Genomic DNA, 15001 nt, shown 5'->3' on the forward strand with positions numbered 1-15001 from the left:
TGTGGTTCATCACTTACCTGGGGTGAATTTGATTTTGTTGCTTCCTTTTCATCTTTTAACAGAAGGACTTCATTATCATTTAGGTTGCACAGATGAAGAGATCTGACCAGTTCTGGAATGTCTAAGTGAAACGCTGCTACACCCTATGTAAAAGGAGGATGAAAGCTTTACTGTAATGTCAGGAGGGGTAGAGGGTGAGTGCAGCCCTGGAACTAAACCCCCCTGCTGTCCCTACCTAATTGACGACCACCCTAAACAGTGGCCCCCAACTGGGCGACAGTCCCTTCCTAAGATATTGTGAAGGATAGGGAAAAGGACAGAACTAACAAAGTCAGACTAGCCAGGTCAAACCAGGAGAACACGCCAGGAACAAAATCACAAAACAGAGACAAAGTCAGATATCAAGCCGAGGTCAGAGAGTCCAGGAGAAGCACGTCAAAAACCAAATCACAGAGACAAAGGGAATTCCAAGGTACAGGCAGAAGTCAGTAGAACAACAGGTATCAGCAGGTAGATAAATGCTAGTGAGGCTTTGAAACCAATTCACAGGCAACTCCCATAAGCAGCTGAAGCCTTATATAGAGCTTCTCAGGGAGACCAGATCAAGGAGATCTGAAAGACTGGGACCGGATTTGACTGACCCGGGGCCTCAATCTCCTGACAGCATTCACACTCTGCACAGCATGTGGATAAATGGACCGGCGTTTCCCTATGCCCGCTACCCTCGCAGCCCGGGGAAGCAGCGCTGATATGTCAGGCGAGGGTGGCGCTGCCACGGGCGAAGGCAAGTTTGTTACATTACCCCCCCCTTTTACGAGGGGCCACCAGACCCTTACTAAATGGACCTGGTTTGGAAGGGTTCAGTCTATTAAACCTTTTTATCAGGGCGTCAGCATGAATAGACCTGGCTGAAACCCACGACCTCTCCTCAGGTCCATAACCCTTCCAATGAACCAAGTATTGAAGTACTTCCCGAGACCTTCTAGAATCTAAAATCTTGGAGACCTCATATTCCAGTTCCCCTAGAACTTCTATTGGAACGGGAGGGCTCCGGGAAGACACAGGAGAAGGAACATATTTTTTTAGCAGAGACTTATGAAACACATCATGAATCTTGAATGAGTCAGGCAATTTCAGACGGAAGGAGACAGGATTAATAATGTCAGCAATTTCATAAGGACCAATAAACCTCGGAGCCAACTTCCCAGAGGGTACCTTAAGATGTATATTCCTGGTTGACAACCAGACCTTGTCTCCTATAACATAACTGGGACCAGCAGACCTTTTCTTATCAGCGACTAGTTTCTGTTTATTCTGGGATTTTTGCAGGTTCTTCTGAACCTGAGCCCAGGCTGTGCACAGCTCATTAGTTTTTATCTCAACTTCTGGATTTTCTGATAAAGAAGAAGAGAAGGAGGAGTTACGAGGATGATACCCATAGTTGCAGAAAAAGGGTGAAGTACCGATTGACGAGTGAAAATGATTATTTAAGGCAAATTCAGCAAGTGGCAGAAATGACACCCATTTTTCTTGGTTATCTGCCACAAAACACCTTAAATACTGTTCCAGGTTCTGGTTTTGTCTCTCAGTTTGTCCGTTGCTCTCAGGATGGAAAGCAGAGGAGAAAGAGAGCTGGGTACCCAATTTAGAACAAAAGGCCTTCCAAAACCGAGAGACAAATTGGACCCCACGATCTGACACAATATACTCAGGTATACCATGCAGTTTAACAATATGCAGAATAAACAGTTCAGACAATTTCTTGGCATTAGGTAGTTGTGACAAAGGAATAAAGTGTGTCATTTTACTAAACCTATCCACTACTACCCAAACCACTGACTTGCCTTCAGACAGGGGCAAATCAGTGATAAAAGTTTTTTGGTACCAACCACCCCTGGATGACCACTAAGGACAGAGTCATGGTATTCACTCAGAAGTTGCAATCTTAAGTTTGGAGGCACAAACAATTTCCCCTGAGGAAGAGATGATGGAGCCATATCTTGTCTTAATGAAATACTAGATGCCAGGTCAGGGGAAACAGCAGAGATAATAACCCCAGGGGGTAAAATAGGCTCAGGGTCAGGATCAGAGGGGTGGTTGCCCAGGAAGCTTCGCGACAAGGCATCAGCCTTCACATTCTTGGAACCTGGCCTGAAAGTAACAACAAAATCAAAAGGAGTGAAAAATAGTGCCCATCTGGCCTGGCGTGGATTCAATCGCTTTGCAGATTCCAGGTATGTTAAATTCTTATGATCAGTTAAGACAGTTACCTGGTGACATGAACCTTCTAAGAAGTGGCGCCATTCCTCGAATGCCCACTTAATCGCCAGTAACTCTCTATTACCCACATCATAATTTCGTTCAGCAACAGAGAATTTTCTAGAAAAGAAAGCACAAGAATGCAAATTTGTGAAAGTAGTGGGGCCTTGGGACAGGACTGCCCCAACACCAGATTCTGATGCATCAACCTCTACAATAAAAGGCTTGGATTGATCTGGTTGGACCAAGACAGGAGCCTGTATAAAACACTGTTTCAGTGTCTCAAAGGCAGTAACAGCAACCTGGCTCCAATTTTCAACATCTGCCCCTTTTCTGGTTAAATCTGTCAATGGCTTGGCAATTACAGAAAAGTTTTTAATAAACTTACGATAATAATTTGCAAACCCTAAAAATCGCTGTAGGGCTTTTAACGATGTGGGTCTTACCCAGTCGGTAATAGCCCTGACTTTTTCGGGGTCCATGCAAAACTTATCAGGGGTCAGAACATACCCAAGGAATTGAATCTCCTGGACCCCAAACACACATTTCTCTAGTTTAGCATACAAATGGTTCTCTCTAAGGACCTGAAGAACATGCCTGAGATGTTGAATATGGGAGGATTTATCTTTAGAAAAAATCAGTATGTCATCCAAGTAGACAACCATAAACTGACCAACGCAGTCTCTGAACAGGTCATTCACAAAATTTTGAAAAACAGCAGGAGCGTTACTGAGACCAAATGGCATAACTAAATACTCAATGTCCTTCTGGGGTATTAAAGGCCGTTTTCCACTCATCCCCTTCTCTTATTCGGATGAGATTGTAGGCACCTCTCAAATCTAGTTTAGAGAACCACTTGGCTCACAAGATCTGATTGAACAAGTCTGGAATCAAAGGAAGAGGATACTGGTTCTTCACTGTAATTTTATTTAAACCACGATAATCTATGTATGGACGAAGACCACCATCTTTCTTTTTAACAAAGAAGAAACCAGCTCCTAGAGGTGAGACAGAGGGCCGGATATGCCCCTTTTCAAGACTTTCATTAACAATCTTTTAGGGATTGCCTCTCTGGCCCAGAAAGATTATATATTCTTCCCTTTGGGTACCTGGTGCCAGGAAGCAGTTCAATTGCACAATCGTAAGGACGGTGAGGGGGAAGAACATTAACTCCAGTTTCTGAAAAAACATCAGCAAAATCAACAATATAATCAGGTATTTCGTTCTCTCCATTGCAGAGATTGGTTAGACATACAGAAAAGCATTGGTCAAAACATCCAGACCCCCACTTAATCAATTCTCCAGTGGTCCAGTTAAATTCCGGATTATGCAGTTCTAACCAGGGTAACCCCAGAATAAGTTCAGAGGAAAGACCTTCCATAACATAAAGTGAACAATATTCATAATGCAGTAACCCCACCTGTAACAAGATCTTAGGGGTACAGTGGCGGACTGAACCAGTCCCTAAAGGAGTACCATCTACCCCTCTCAACTTTAAAGGGTTAAGCAAGGACACCAAGGGCAACCCCAATTGTTGAGCTACCTTTAAATCAAGAAAATTAGCTGCAGCACCACTGTCAACTAATGCAGACCCACAAACAGAGTTATTTTCAAAACTAAGCGAAACTGGCAACAGAATTTTTTTTGATACAGTGGGAAATACCTCTTTGCCTATATGGCCTTCCCTGTGACCACATAGGCGTTGAAGTTCTTCAGCTTGCTGACGTTTGGGACATTCTTGTATGTAGTGACAAGCAGATCCACAGTAATAGCAAAGCCCTTTCTCTCTGCGGATTTCTCGCCGGGCAGCAGGAGACAGAACCATTCCAACTTGCATGGGTTCCACCTCCACTTGTGGCACAGTCTCAGAGCTGAAAAATGAGGCTATTGTGGACTGCTTTTCTCTCCTGCGTTGCTGCAAGCGTTGGTCCAGTCTAACAGCTAAAGTCATGGCTGCTTCTAATGTCTCAGGATGAGGGTAACACGCCAACATATCTTTCAACTGGTCAGACAATCCTTGGTTAAACTGCCACCTAAGTGCTGGATCATTCCAACCAGAAGCTACACACCACTTTCTAAATTCTGCACAATACTCTTCAACAGGCCTGAAGCCCTGACGCAAAAACTGAAGTCTAGATTCTGCTAAAGCTGCCCGATCTGGTTCATCATACAGTATCCCTAGGGCTGAAAAGAACTCATCCACCGTACGTAACTCCGGTGCCTCAGGGGGGAGGGAAAATGCCCACTCTTGAGGGTCTCCTCTGAGCAGGGACATAATGATCCCTACTTGCTGACTTTCTGAACCAGATGATAGGGGTCAGAGTCTGAAGTAAAGCTTGCAACTCTCTCTAAAGACAATAAAAAGCTTTCTGTCTCCAGAAAAAGTGTGTCTGGCATCTTAATCTTTGGCTCAGTAAAGCCTGAGGTCACTGCCTGAACTGGAGTAGTCTCCTTTAAATGCACTCTTTCCACCAGGTCCTGCACTGACTGAGTCAAGTGTTGTATCTGAGCTTCCATGCAGTCCATGGTGGAAATATATAGGGCCTGTGAATCTGTAATGTCAGGAGGGGTAGAGGGTGAGTGCAGCCCTGGAACTAAACCCCCTGCTGTCCCTACCTAATTGACGACCACCCTAAACAGTGGCCCCCAACTGGGCGGCAGTCCCTTCCTAAGATATTGTGAGGGATAGGGAAAAGGACAGAACTAACAAAGTCAGACTAGCCAGGTCAAACCAGGAGAACACGCCAGGAACAAAATCACAAAACAGAGACAAAGTCAGATATCAAGCCGAGGTCAGAAAGTCCAGGAGGAGCATGTCAAAAACCAAATCACAGAGACAAAGGGAATTCCAAGGTACAGGCAGAGGTCAGTAGAACAACAGGTATCAGCAGGTAGATAAATGCTAGTAAGGCTTTGAAACCAATTCACAGGCAACTCCCATAAGCAGCTGAAGCCTTATATAGAGCCTCTCAGGGAGACCAGATCAAGGAGATCTGAAAGACTGGGACCGGATTTGACTGACCCGGGGCCTCAATCTCTTGACAGCATTCACACTCTGCACAGCATGTGGATAAATGGACCGGCGTTTCCCTATGCCCACTACCCTCGCAGCCCGGGGAAGCAGCGCTGATATGTCAGGCGAGGGTGGCGCTGCCACGGGCGAAGGCAAGTTTGTTACATTTACATGTTGGTGCACAGGTTATTATTACTGAGCCAAACTATAACCCATAGAAATAAGATGACTTAGATTCTCTGATGAACAGGCATTACACTGACATATGTACAACTATATATAAAAAAAAAAAAAGAAAAAAAAAAAAGAAAAATAGGGTGTCTAGTCCTCGAGACCGCTTATGTCATGCCTAGTTAAATGTATACACTGTTTTCTGCTGTATATGAATTCCCAAATGCTATAAAAATTGTAAATGCATAAATAAATGAATGAATGCAGTATCTCAAATGGGTCCCATTGTTTGTTTTAACTATACATGAAATTGCTTTATGAACAAAAACAGTTGTTTATATTAGTCTCTAAAATAAAATATATAAAAAATGATTGTACATTAATATTATATTATAGGTTGTATATTATATTATACAACATATAAATAGTCGTATAATACAAACAGTCCACAGGCACCTTGTGGTACATATAAACAATCATCCAATGTAGTGTTATGTTATTCTAGATCAAATGCTAGAGCCATAGCGGAGCCACAGCATGCCAGTGGACTATTTAATTTTTTTTAAACTCGTTTTATTAAGAGTTAAAAGGCAACGTACATATACACAAATCACATGGTCGCATATGGAATAATAAAGTCAATGTAAAAGAATACAATAAAGAGTGTGATCCATTCTATGCACATACTTTTATGAAGCAAGGAGCACATATCAGAACACAACAAAACAATGCAAAGTCAGTACTAGGGATGGTCCGAACAGAGTTTGGTTTCGTACGAACCCGAACCCTCAGTAATGATTCCCGCTGTCTGGCCGATCCGTGCAGCGGGCGGATCCAGCGGGAGGACCGCCTGGAAAACTGGGATACAGCCATAGCCATAGGCTGTATCCCAGTTTTCCAGGCGTTCCTCCCGCTGTATCCGCCCACTCCACGGAGCGGGCAGACAGAGGGAATCTGCTGCCAAGCGTTCGGGTTCATACGAACCCGAACCTCGGCAGGTTCGGACCATCCCTAGTCAGTACATGTAGAGAACAACCCAGGAACATTTGGGGAATCCGCACACCACATCCGCATCTACACAGTCACGCATTGGCACACTGGTAGTACTAATAAAGAGGGGTAAAGTGATGCAGAGCAACACAGATGGACTGTATCATGGAAGGGGGAAATACAAGAGAAGCTAAAGTGACTCTGTACCCACAATCTGCCCCCCCCCCCCCAACCACTTGTACCTTCAGAGAGCTGCTTTTAATCCAAGATCTGTCTTGGGGTCCGTTCAGCAGATGATGCAGTTATTGACCTGAAATAAAACTTTTAAACTTGCAGCCCTGTGTCAAATTGGCGGAGCCTAGAGTGTCTATGCCCAAGGCTTGCACCACCTCTCCGTCCCTCCTCCCCACCCTCTTCACCATTAGGAATGGCCCTGGCAGAATTTCACCTAATTCTCACTTGTCTGAACACTGCCTTAACGATCCAGCACATGTGAACAGAAGAGAACCTGCCTGGAGCATTCCTAATGATGAAGAGGGTGGAGAGGATGGACGGAGAGGCAGCACAAGCCTAATGCACAGAAACTCTAGGCCACACCAATTTGACACAGGGCTGCAAGTTAAAAAGTTGTTTTTTAGGACAATAACTGCATCACCTGCCGAACGGACCCCAGGACAGATCCTGAAATAAAAGCAGCTATCTAAAGGTACAAGCGGTTTGGAGAGGGCAGATTGTGGGTACAGAGTTGCTTTAAGAGTTTGGAGCAGTCAATGCATCCCTAAGACGGGTAAACATAGTTGTGGAGTAGTTAGTGGCAGAGTGATGGCATCACTGCCCCCATGCTTTACAAAACTTAGTCAGGCACCCCCTGTGCTTAAACATTAGGTTTGCATAGCACACAGCCGTATTCATCAAAGCTATCCATTCTTGTAGCGAGGGGGATCTAGGGTCCATCCATTGGAGGGCTATGGCCTACCTAGCCATAAACAGTGTTTCCTGTAGACATATAAGTTGATGATGAGTCCAGATCTTATCGTCCAGGATACCAAGTAAACACCCATTAGGCTCTAAAGCCGTTGGGTATTGCATAATCATGCAATCATCAGTTATACAATTACAATTCTTATAACATTTGGGAATTCTTACACAGCAGACCACTTGTATACAGTAGACACAGTCTATACATTCAACTAAGCATGACAAGTGGCCTCAAGCACTAGGCACCCTTTTTGTTTCTTTGGTATTACTTGCATTTGTGATTAGGGGTGGTTACGGCCCAGTTAACCTTGGCACACAGGTCAGCTACACCAATTTATATTGATTTAATATCTGACAACTATCAAACATCCAATAATAGTTAATGCACGCTATAGTACCTGAGTATTTGAGACTCCTGATTCCTCTGAAAGACCAAGGAACGTAACCTGTAGTAAGATTATGGATCAGATTATGGATTATGGATCAGATGCAGTAGCTTTCTTAATGATTATATTGGTATCTTACACACACACAAAATACTGTGCAAAGGTTTTAGGCTGGGGTAGAAACAATGCCTTCCATAACAGGAGTGTTTACTTATATCAATTAGTGAATGGACAGAAGAGAATGAATCAAATACCTCAAACATATTCCATGTACTGTAATTTCTAAATATTCAAATCACTTAAAAATTCAATGCATTATGTCAGACTCAAAAAAAAATTCACATTAAGGCTATGTTCACACTACGTATATTTGAGGCTGTATGTTTGAGGCTGTATAGCAACCAAAACGAGGAGTGGATTAAAAACACAGAAAGGCTCTGTTCACATAATGTTGTAATTGAGTGGATGGCCGTCATTTAATGGCAAATATGTGCTGTTATTTTAAAACAATGGCTGTGGTATTGAAATAATGGCAGTTATTTACTGTTATATGGCGGCCATCCACTCAATTTCATCATTGTGTGAACAGAGCCTTTCTGTGTTTTTAATCCACTCCTGGTTTTGGTTGCTATGAGGAACTGACATGAGGACCAAATACAGCCTCAAATATACATAGTGTGAACCCAGCCCCAAACAGAGGCAATAAATTATATTGTTGTGGAACCTTCCATAGGAGTGAATGCAGCCATATTATATACCAGAACTCTGCCATCAGTAAACATTTCTTCCACTCTATGAGATGATCGATGCAGTGTCAGAAATCGAAAAACAGCTCCTCCAAGGGGGTACAGTTTTTATAGCAAACCATGTTATTTTATCACAGAAGTTTTCATTCTGAAAAACTACAGTGGAGCAACAGCACCACCAAGAGTTATATACATAATATTACACTTGGTACATCAGATCTCCATAAACTCTTCTGAGCACCATCAATAGGACACCAGTGCTAGGAAAAGGGTTGACATGACATCAGCCAGCACATCAGGAAAGCATGTGCAGGGTGTAAGTGTATGGGTTACTGCGTGACAGATATACCAAGACAAGCATTTTGCACATTGGTCAGGTGATTTTCTTAAGCTGGTCTTTTATTCCTCTGTATATACACTGCATATAAATTAGCATTTTAAGACTGAGGCTGTTCTTTTAGCAGCCCGGCAGGTTTTATCCTATTAAGCTACCAAAACCTAGTTTGGTGGATCTTCAGTCTTTAGCTGGATTGATATACAAAACACATATAACCAAGCACAGTCCACAGTCAGCAGTATTGCCTGCAGAGCCTCTACCCTTCTAGTGAAGCCTCACCCTGCAGGACATGGAGATGAGCTTTACTAGGGTGGTAACCATTATTATTTGGGGGCACAGTGGTTGTCACTTTATTTGGGGACATCTTGCTTTCCCTACTTTATATGCTAATACTGGCTGAACTGGCTATCCTGAAAATATCCTGTGGTTCTATTTAACCTTTACACTCAAAGCCATTTATAAGTCTACAGAAAGCTACAATATTTATGTTGTGTGAGTGTGGAAAGCACTGACCTCAATAAAATCCTCTGTCTTGTTACTCGTCACACTGTCTGTGATAGTGCACAGCTCCTTCCTGCTTTGTAGTAAGGACTTCACGGAGCTTAGTAGGCCCTCGCTGACGTTCTGTAGAAGAAAATGGTGAAGTGAAAGAAGCCAGTGCAACCACAACCTGAATACAGCAAAAGTCACCAAGAGGGGAACCTACAAAGCCCTGTATGTATTTGACAGTCAGTGCCAAAAAGGCAGAATAATAGCAACAACATCTGGCTCCATACTTCAGGGCACAGACATTGCAGCCTGGCAGAAAGCACATACAATATAGTGGGAATCAAATGGTAATAGTGTTCTCCAGCCACAACTATCTATGTGAACAGAGATGAATGCAACCAGACACATGCAGCAGTTACCTAGCGAACAAAGGAGTGTGTCCTTATACTGTCATCACTGATTGGATGGTGTCAGTGTGAAGGGACAGACCCCTAGCTCATAACGCCCAATTGTCAATTTATTTATACATTACTATGATGGATAACAAAGGAACAGTAGAGCGTTCAATTGTAAGCAAAATGCTCTGGAATTAGCTCCAGATGGCGACCAAAATGGTCGCCAATGCGACTGATATTTTGCAAATGGCGCCCAGATTTATTAATCTGGGCGCCATTTGCGACTGGCCCCGGCGGCGGCGCGCTGTCTCTTTAAGTATCCCCAGCTGATGCGCGGCTGCCGGGGGTGTCCCGTCCTATCCCCGGCAGCGCGGCGCATCAGTGAGCTGCCTGGGGCCCTGACTTCCGGCACAGGAAGCGCACGTCAGAGACGCTTCCTGTGTCAGAAGTCACAGCCCCGGCGTACAGAGAGCTCACTGACGCGCCGCGCTGCCGGGGATAGGACGGGACACCCCCGGCAGCCGCGCATCAGCCGGGGACAGCGTCCGAAGAAGAAGAGGAGGATCGCCGGGGGAGCGGGTTGTCAGGTGAGTTTGTGTGTTTGTTTTTTTTAAATACTGCTTAGCATAAAGGAAAGGGGGGGGGCATCTATAATGGGGGGAAAAGAAGGGGGCATCTATAATGGGGGGAGAAGAGAGTGCCATCTATAATGGGGGGAAGAGAAGGGGGGCATCTATAATGGGGGGAGAAGAGGGGCCATCTTCAAGGGGGGGAGAGGGGGTATCTATAAGGGGGGGAGAAGAGGGGGCATCTATAATGGGGAGCAGGAGGGGGCATCTATAATGGGGGGAGGAGGGGGCATCTATAATGGGGATAGAGGGGGTCATCTATAAGGCGAGGGGGTATCTATAAGGGGGAGAGAAGAGGGGGCATCTATAATGGGGGGGAGAGGGGGCATCTATAATGGGGGGAGGAGGGGGCATCTATAATGGGGGTAGAGGGGGTCATCTATAAGGGGAGGGGGTATCTATAAGGGGGGGAGAAGAGGGCATCTATAATGGGGGGGGGGGAGGGGGCATCTATAATGGGGGTAGAGGGGGTCATCTATAAAAGGAGGGGGTCATCTATAAGGGGAGGGGGCCATCTATAAATGTAGGGCAAACTGGCTGCAGACACTGGGAGATAGATATATGCACAATTATTATTATCAGGGCCCCTCAGGTGTCTGTATTGTAGGGGGTCACTTGCATTAGTCACTAGGTGAGAGATATATCTATCTATATACACATCTTGTGGGGGGTCACTATGGCTGCAGTCATAAGTCTAGCTCAGTATGTATAGACTGTTGCAAGCTTTTAAAGGGAACCTGTCACCCCCGGTGACAGGGTGACAGGCTCCCAACCCCCCGTTAGAACCCCCTATACTCACCTCATCGCGCCGGGTCCCGCTTCTGGAGGTGGTCGGGTCACGGAGATCTCAGCCGCTGCAGCCCGGCGCGCACACTGAGAGATGAGTCCAACACTCATAGAGAATGACGGAGCGCTGGACTCTCCCATCATTCTCTATGAGCTTTGGACTCATCTCTCAGTGTGCGCGCCGGGCTGCAGCGGCTGAGATCTCCGTGACCCGACCATCTTCAGAAGCGGGACCCGGCGCGATGAGGTGAGTATAGGGGGGTTGGGAGCCTGTCACCCCGGCACAGGGGTCGACAGGTTCCCTTTAAGTTCAAGTTCAGAAGAGTAAGCCTCATTAAAAGGCTAGCCAAGTGAAGCTGAAGTACTGAGTCAGACTGTATATGGTTGTCAGACTGTATATGGTTGTCAAGTTGCAAGTTTCCATGTTGAACATTTTCAAACTAAGAAAAGAAAGGATCTAAAGGAGGAGGAGGCTGCCGTGGCCTCTGCACACAGTAAGTCCCATGTAACATAACATTAATTTTACATGGTTTAAAATGTTGGCGACCAAATATTCTATTTGGCGCCTAAATTTTTCAGGTTAGGAGCCAATGGCTCCCAGGTAAATTTTTTAGTCTGGAGCCCTGATTATTATATATTCAATATTCTCTGGAAGAATGAGGCCACAGGCTCCCTTTTTACCTACCTTCTAACTCTGCTATTTACTACTGTATTTAAATCTACATGTGGCGTGGTAGAATGGCTCTCACCTAGCTCTGGCTAGATGGGCTGCTTTCTACCTCGGTCCTGCACATATACTGTAGCTGCACTGGACACACCTACTACTTTTTTTTTTCTACTTCTGCTTTACAAAACAAACAGTACACAATATAACTTCTAAATTCCCGAGATTACCCCAGGAGCTTTCAGCCACCTCTGTTATAAACACTATTCTCAGATGACAAGCTCCAGCCCTGCTCTGAACTTCCTCTGCTCCCTTATTCTACCTTTGTACAGTCACACCTGGTGCCTGCAAGCAGTTTGTAAGTTCTGCTTATCCCTAAAATGATTTCCTTCAGGTACTGTGGTTTATCCCCACACTTCGAAACATACAGGGTATAAATGTCTGCTGTTCCCACCATTTTATAGGCAATACCCTGCACATTACAATTCCCCATTTATTTAAACTATACACTTTTTGCAACAAATCTCTAGCCAGAACAAAACCTTTTACTGGAATGTAATTCAGGGTTAAAGGGATCCTGTCACATTTAAAATGCAGCCCAATCTGCCGACACGTGTTATACAGCAGGGGGATCTGGTAGACATATATAGTTTTGTGAGAGAAATTCAGAAGAATTTGTCATTTATTCATTGAAATAAATCTCTGCTCATTCTGGGCTTATTAGTCAAGTGGGCGGTCCTATTCAGTGACTGACAGCTATCTGTAAGAGAGAATATGGAAAGCTGTCAATCACAGTTGGACTGTGCACTTAGATATTTAGCTCAGAATGAGCAGAAGGTTACATGAATATATGACAAGTTATTCTAAAACATTTCCCACAAACCTATATATAAATCAGATCTTCCAGCTTTATAACACGCTGCCTTTATTTTTCACATGAGAAGTTCCCTTTAAATTTGGAACTCTCTCTTAAAATGCACAGCAAACATATCATGGGAAAGCATACAGAGGGGTGGTCATGTCAGTGTACATTTCCTTATCCCACACACAGAATAGGCACGGTGCTGTATTACCGGACATCAAAATCACATCAGTAACTTACTTCTTTTTTTATGGATAACTTTGGCTTCATCTGACAACACTGGCTTTGAGTGCAAGCATCCATGATGAGAGGTCCGGGATTGTTAGACAGCCTGCATACCTGGAATAGAAGATAAATTCATATGAATCCAGCCAAGAGTATTAAATCTAAAATATTACTAAGCTTATCAACAGCAAAGGAATAAAAAATCTTTTTGCAGAATTATTACTAGATTGACTTAGTCCACAAGCTGTTATATCCTGTATGTAAGGCAAAAGCAAACTGGATATTGACCTTTCTCCTGAGAGGGATTTGTGTGGATCACAGTGTTCCCTATTTTTAGCCATTCACTTGCAACCTAAGACTTTTCAGGAACCATTATATGTGTGTACAATGTATATGTGGAAATGATATATAGTATATTATTATCTGTCAGGAAACAAGACAGAGAAAGCAAGATCTGACCGTATTCTATATTAGAAAGATATAGAAGCTGTAGACTCTAGCGGTTCAATAACCACCCTTTCATTAACATGTAGGGAACTTCCGATATGGTTTGTTTTACATGTTTATCAAGAATCACTCATCTGTGATCTGTAAAAATAAGAACGTGTTAGATATGTGCAGGAAGTTCCTAAAACCACGGCTTCCTCACACTTCAGCACTAATAGTTATTCTCTGAACACATCAGTTGTCAAGCTGCTAAGGCAAATCTAGTGCATCCATTTGTTTTGCATTTATCAGTACAAGATGATATATGTTAGTAAAATATATGGTAATAAAGGAAATGGCATCCTCCTCATCTTTCATCAGCCTAGAGGCTTTCTGTAACGTCCTGTAATGTAAGGGTATGTGCACACTACGGAATCCCAGCAGATCATCCAGCTCGCCTCTGTTAGCGGATGCTGGTCCTATAGGCTTCATTGTATGGTTTGCCAGATTCCACCGTCCGCTTGAAGATTGAGCTGGTCCATTCTTCAGACGGACAGCAGAATCTGGCAAACAATAGAATAAAGCTTACGGGGCCAGCGGAGATGCGCTGCAAGGGAAGCCAGCTATCAGCAGTCTCCCCTTGCTGACCGCACAGCCAGGGGCTGCTTGGCATCCAGCTCCACAGACCTGCCTTTCCCCACCAACATAGAGGATGGCACCAGGCTGGGGAAGGGGCTGCTCCCCTGTGGCTGAACATATATGGGACATGCAGAAGGTGCTGGGGCCACTGCAAAATGGGGAAGGGGTTACTTCAGGGAAGATTAGGGGTAAGTAAATGGGGGAGTTAGCAAAAAAAAAAAAAAAATTAATATTTAAATAAAAATATTGAAGGGGAAAAAAAATTAGATTTTGTATTTTGGCCATATTGCCCAGCCCTAATAGAAGTTAAAAGATTATGGAACTTGGAAGAACGCAGCACGCCCTTTCATTGTACAGAATAGTGGCTGACTCAGATTGCAGAGAAGGTTTTCTTCATCTTTCATTGATGATACATAAATATGTAATCCTACTTTCTAAACTTAAATAATGGTGGCATTCATCTGAAAGTCTGGCCACATTTGGGTTAAAGTGTCATCAGGCAAAAGGTACTGATTGCCCTGGGTCTTAGGGCCATATTGTACAGCCCGATACTAAGGGGCAAGCGAGTGTCAACCTATCAGATCAGTGTTGCTTGCTCCTCATTCCCGACCAGTTATCTGTGCTATTACTCGCAAACATCAAGTGGGGAGCATAGAGTGGGGCTGCCTGGACGATCCTTAGAAGATAGTAGTGGTCTGCTGCTGTCGCTCATATTACATGGAGTGACGGCTGCAGACAGTCACTATCGTTGTCGTTTTGATAGGTCCATGTGCATGTCAGCTGATCATTGCCTTTTAACATGACCTATTACATTAATTGATTATTGGCCAGAATGGCAAGTAATCGGCCAAATAGAGCCGATAATTGTTTGGTGTAATAGGGGCCCTTACTCCTGAGACCCACTGTGATCATGAGATACAGTTAGGGGAAGAACACTCCACTCTCTAGTTTCTGTCCACTATTGCGGGTCCCCCCCCCCCATACAAATTAGCTCTGATTTAGCTGA

The 15001-nt window shown here is 44.2% G+C and overlaps 1 protein-coding gene across 3 annotated transcripts in view; it reads right to left on the reverse strand.

Moving 5' to 3' along the window:
* AKAP11 (A-kinase anchoring protein 11) overlaps nucleotides 1-15001 on the reverse strand; it is a 49465-nt gene that overhangs the window by 24611 nt on the left and 9853 nt on the right. For 2 of the 3 annotated variants that reach the window (XM_069970551.1, XM_069970550.1), the window contains exon 1: nucleotides 18-144. Coding sequence is in view for 1 of the 3 variants with exons in the window: in XM_069970552.1 (XP_069826653.1) it covers nucleotides 18-143; nucleotides 7810-7857; nucleotides 9394-9504; nucleotides 12946-13008 (348 nt within the window). In the remaining 2 variants the exon portion in view is untranslated. Of the gene's footprint in view, nucleotides 1-17; nucleotides 145-7809; nucleotides 7858-9393; nucleotides 9505-12945; nucleotides 13045-15001 lie in introns of those variants that run through there. The other variant, XM_069970552.1, reaches the window with a different exon arrangement.

This window comes from Dendropsophus ebraccatus, chromosome 5 (assembly GCF_027789765.1).
Source record: "Dendropsophus ebraccatus isolate aDenEbr1 chromosome 5, aDenEbr1.pat, whole genome shotgun sequence".
In the NCBI taxonomy this organism is placed as follows: Eukaryota; Metazoa; Chordata; class Amphibia; order Anura; family Hylidae; genus Dendropsophus; species Dendropsophus ebraccatus.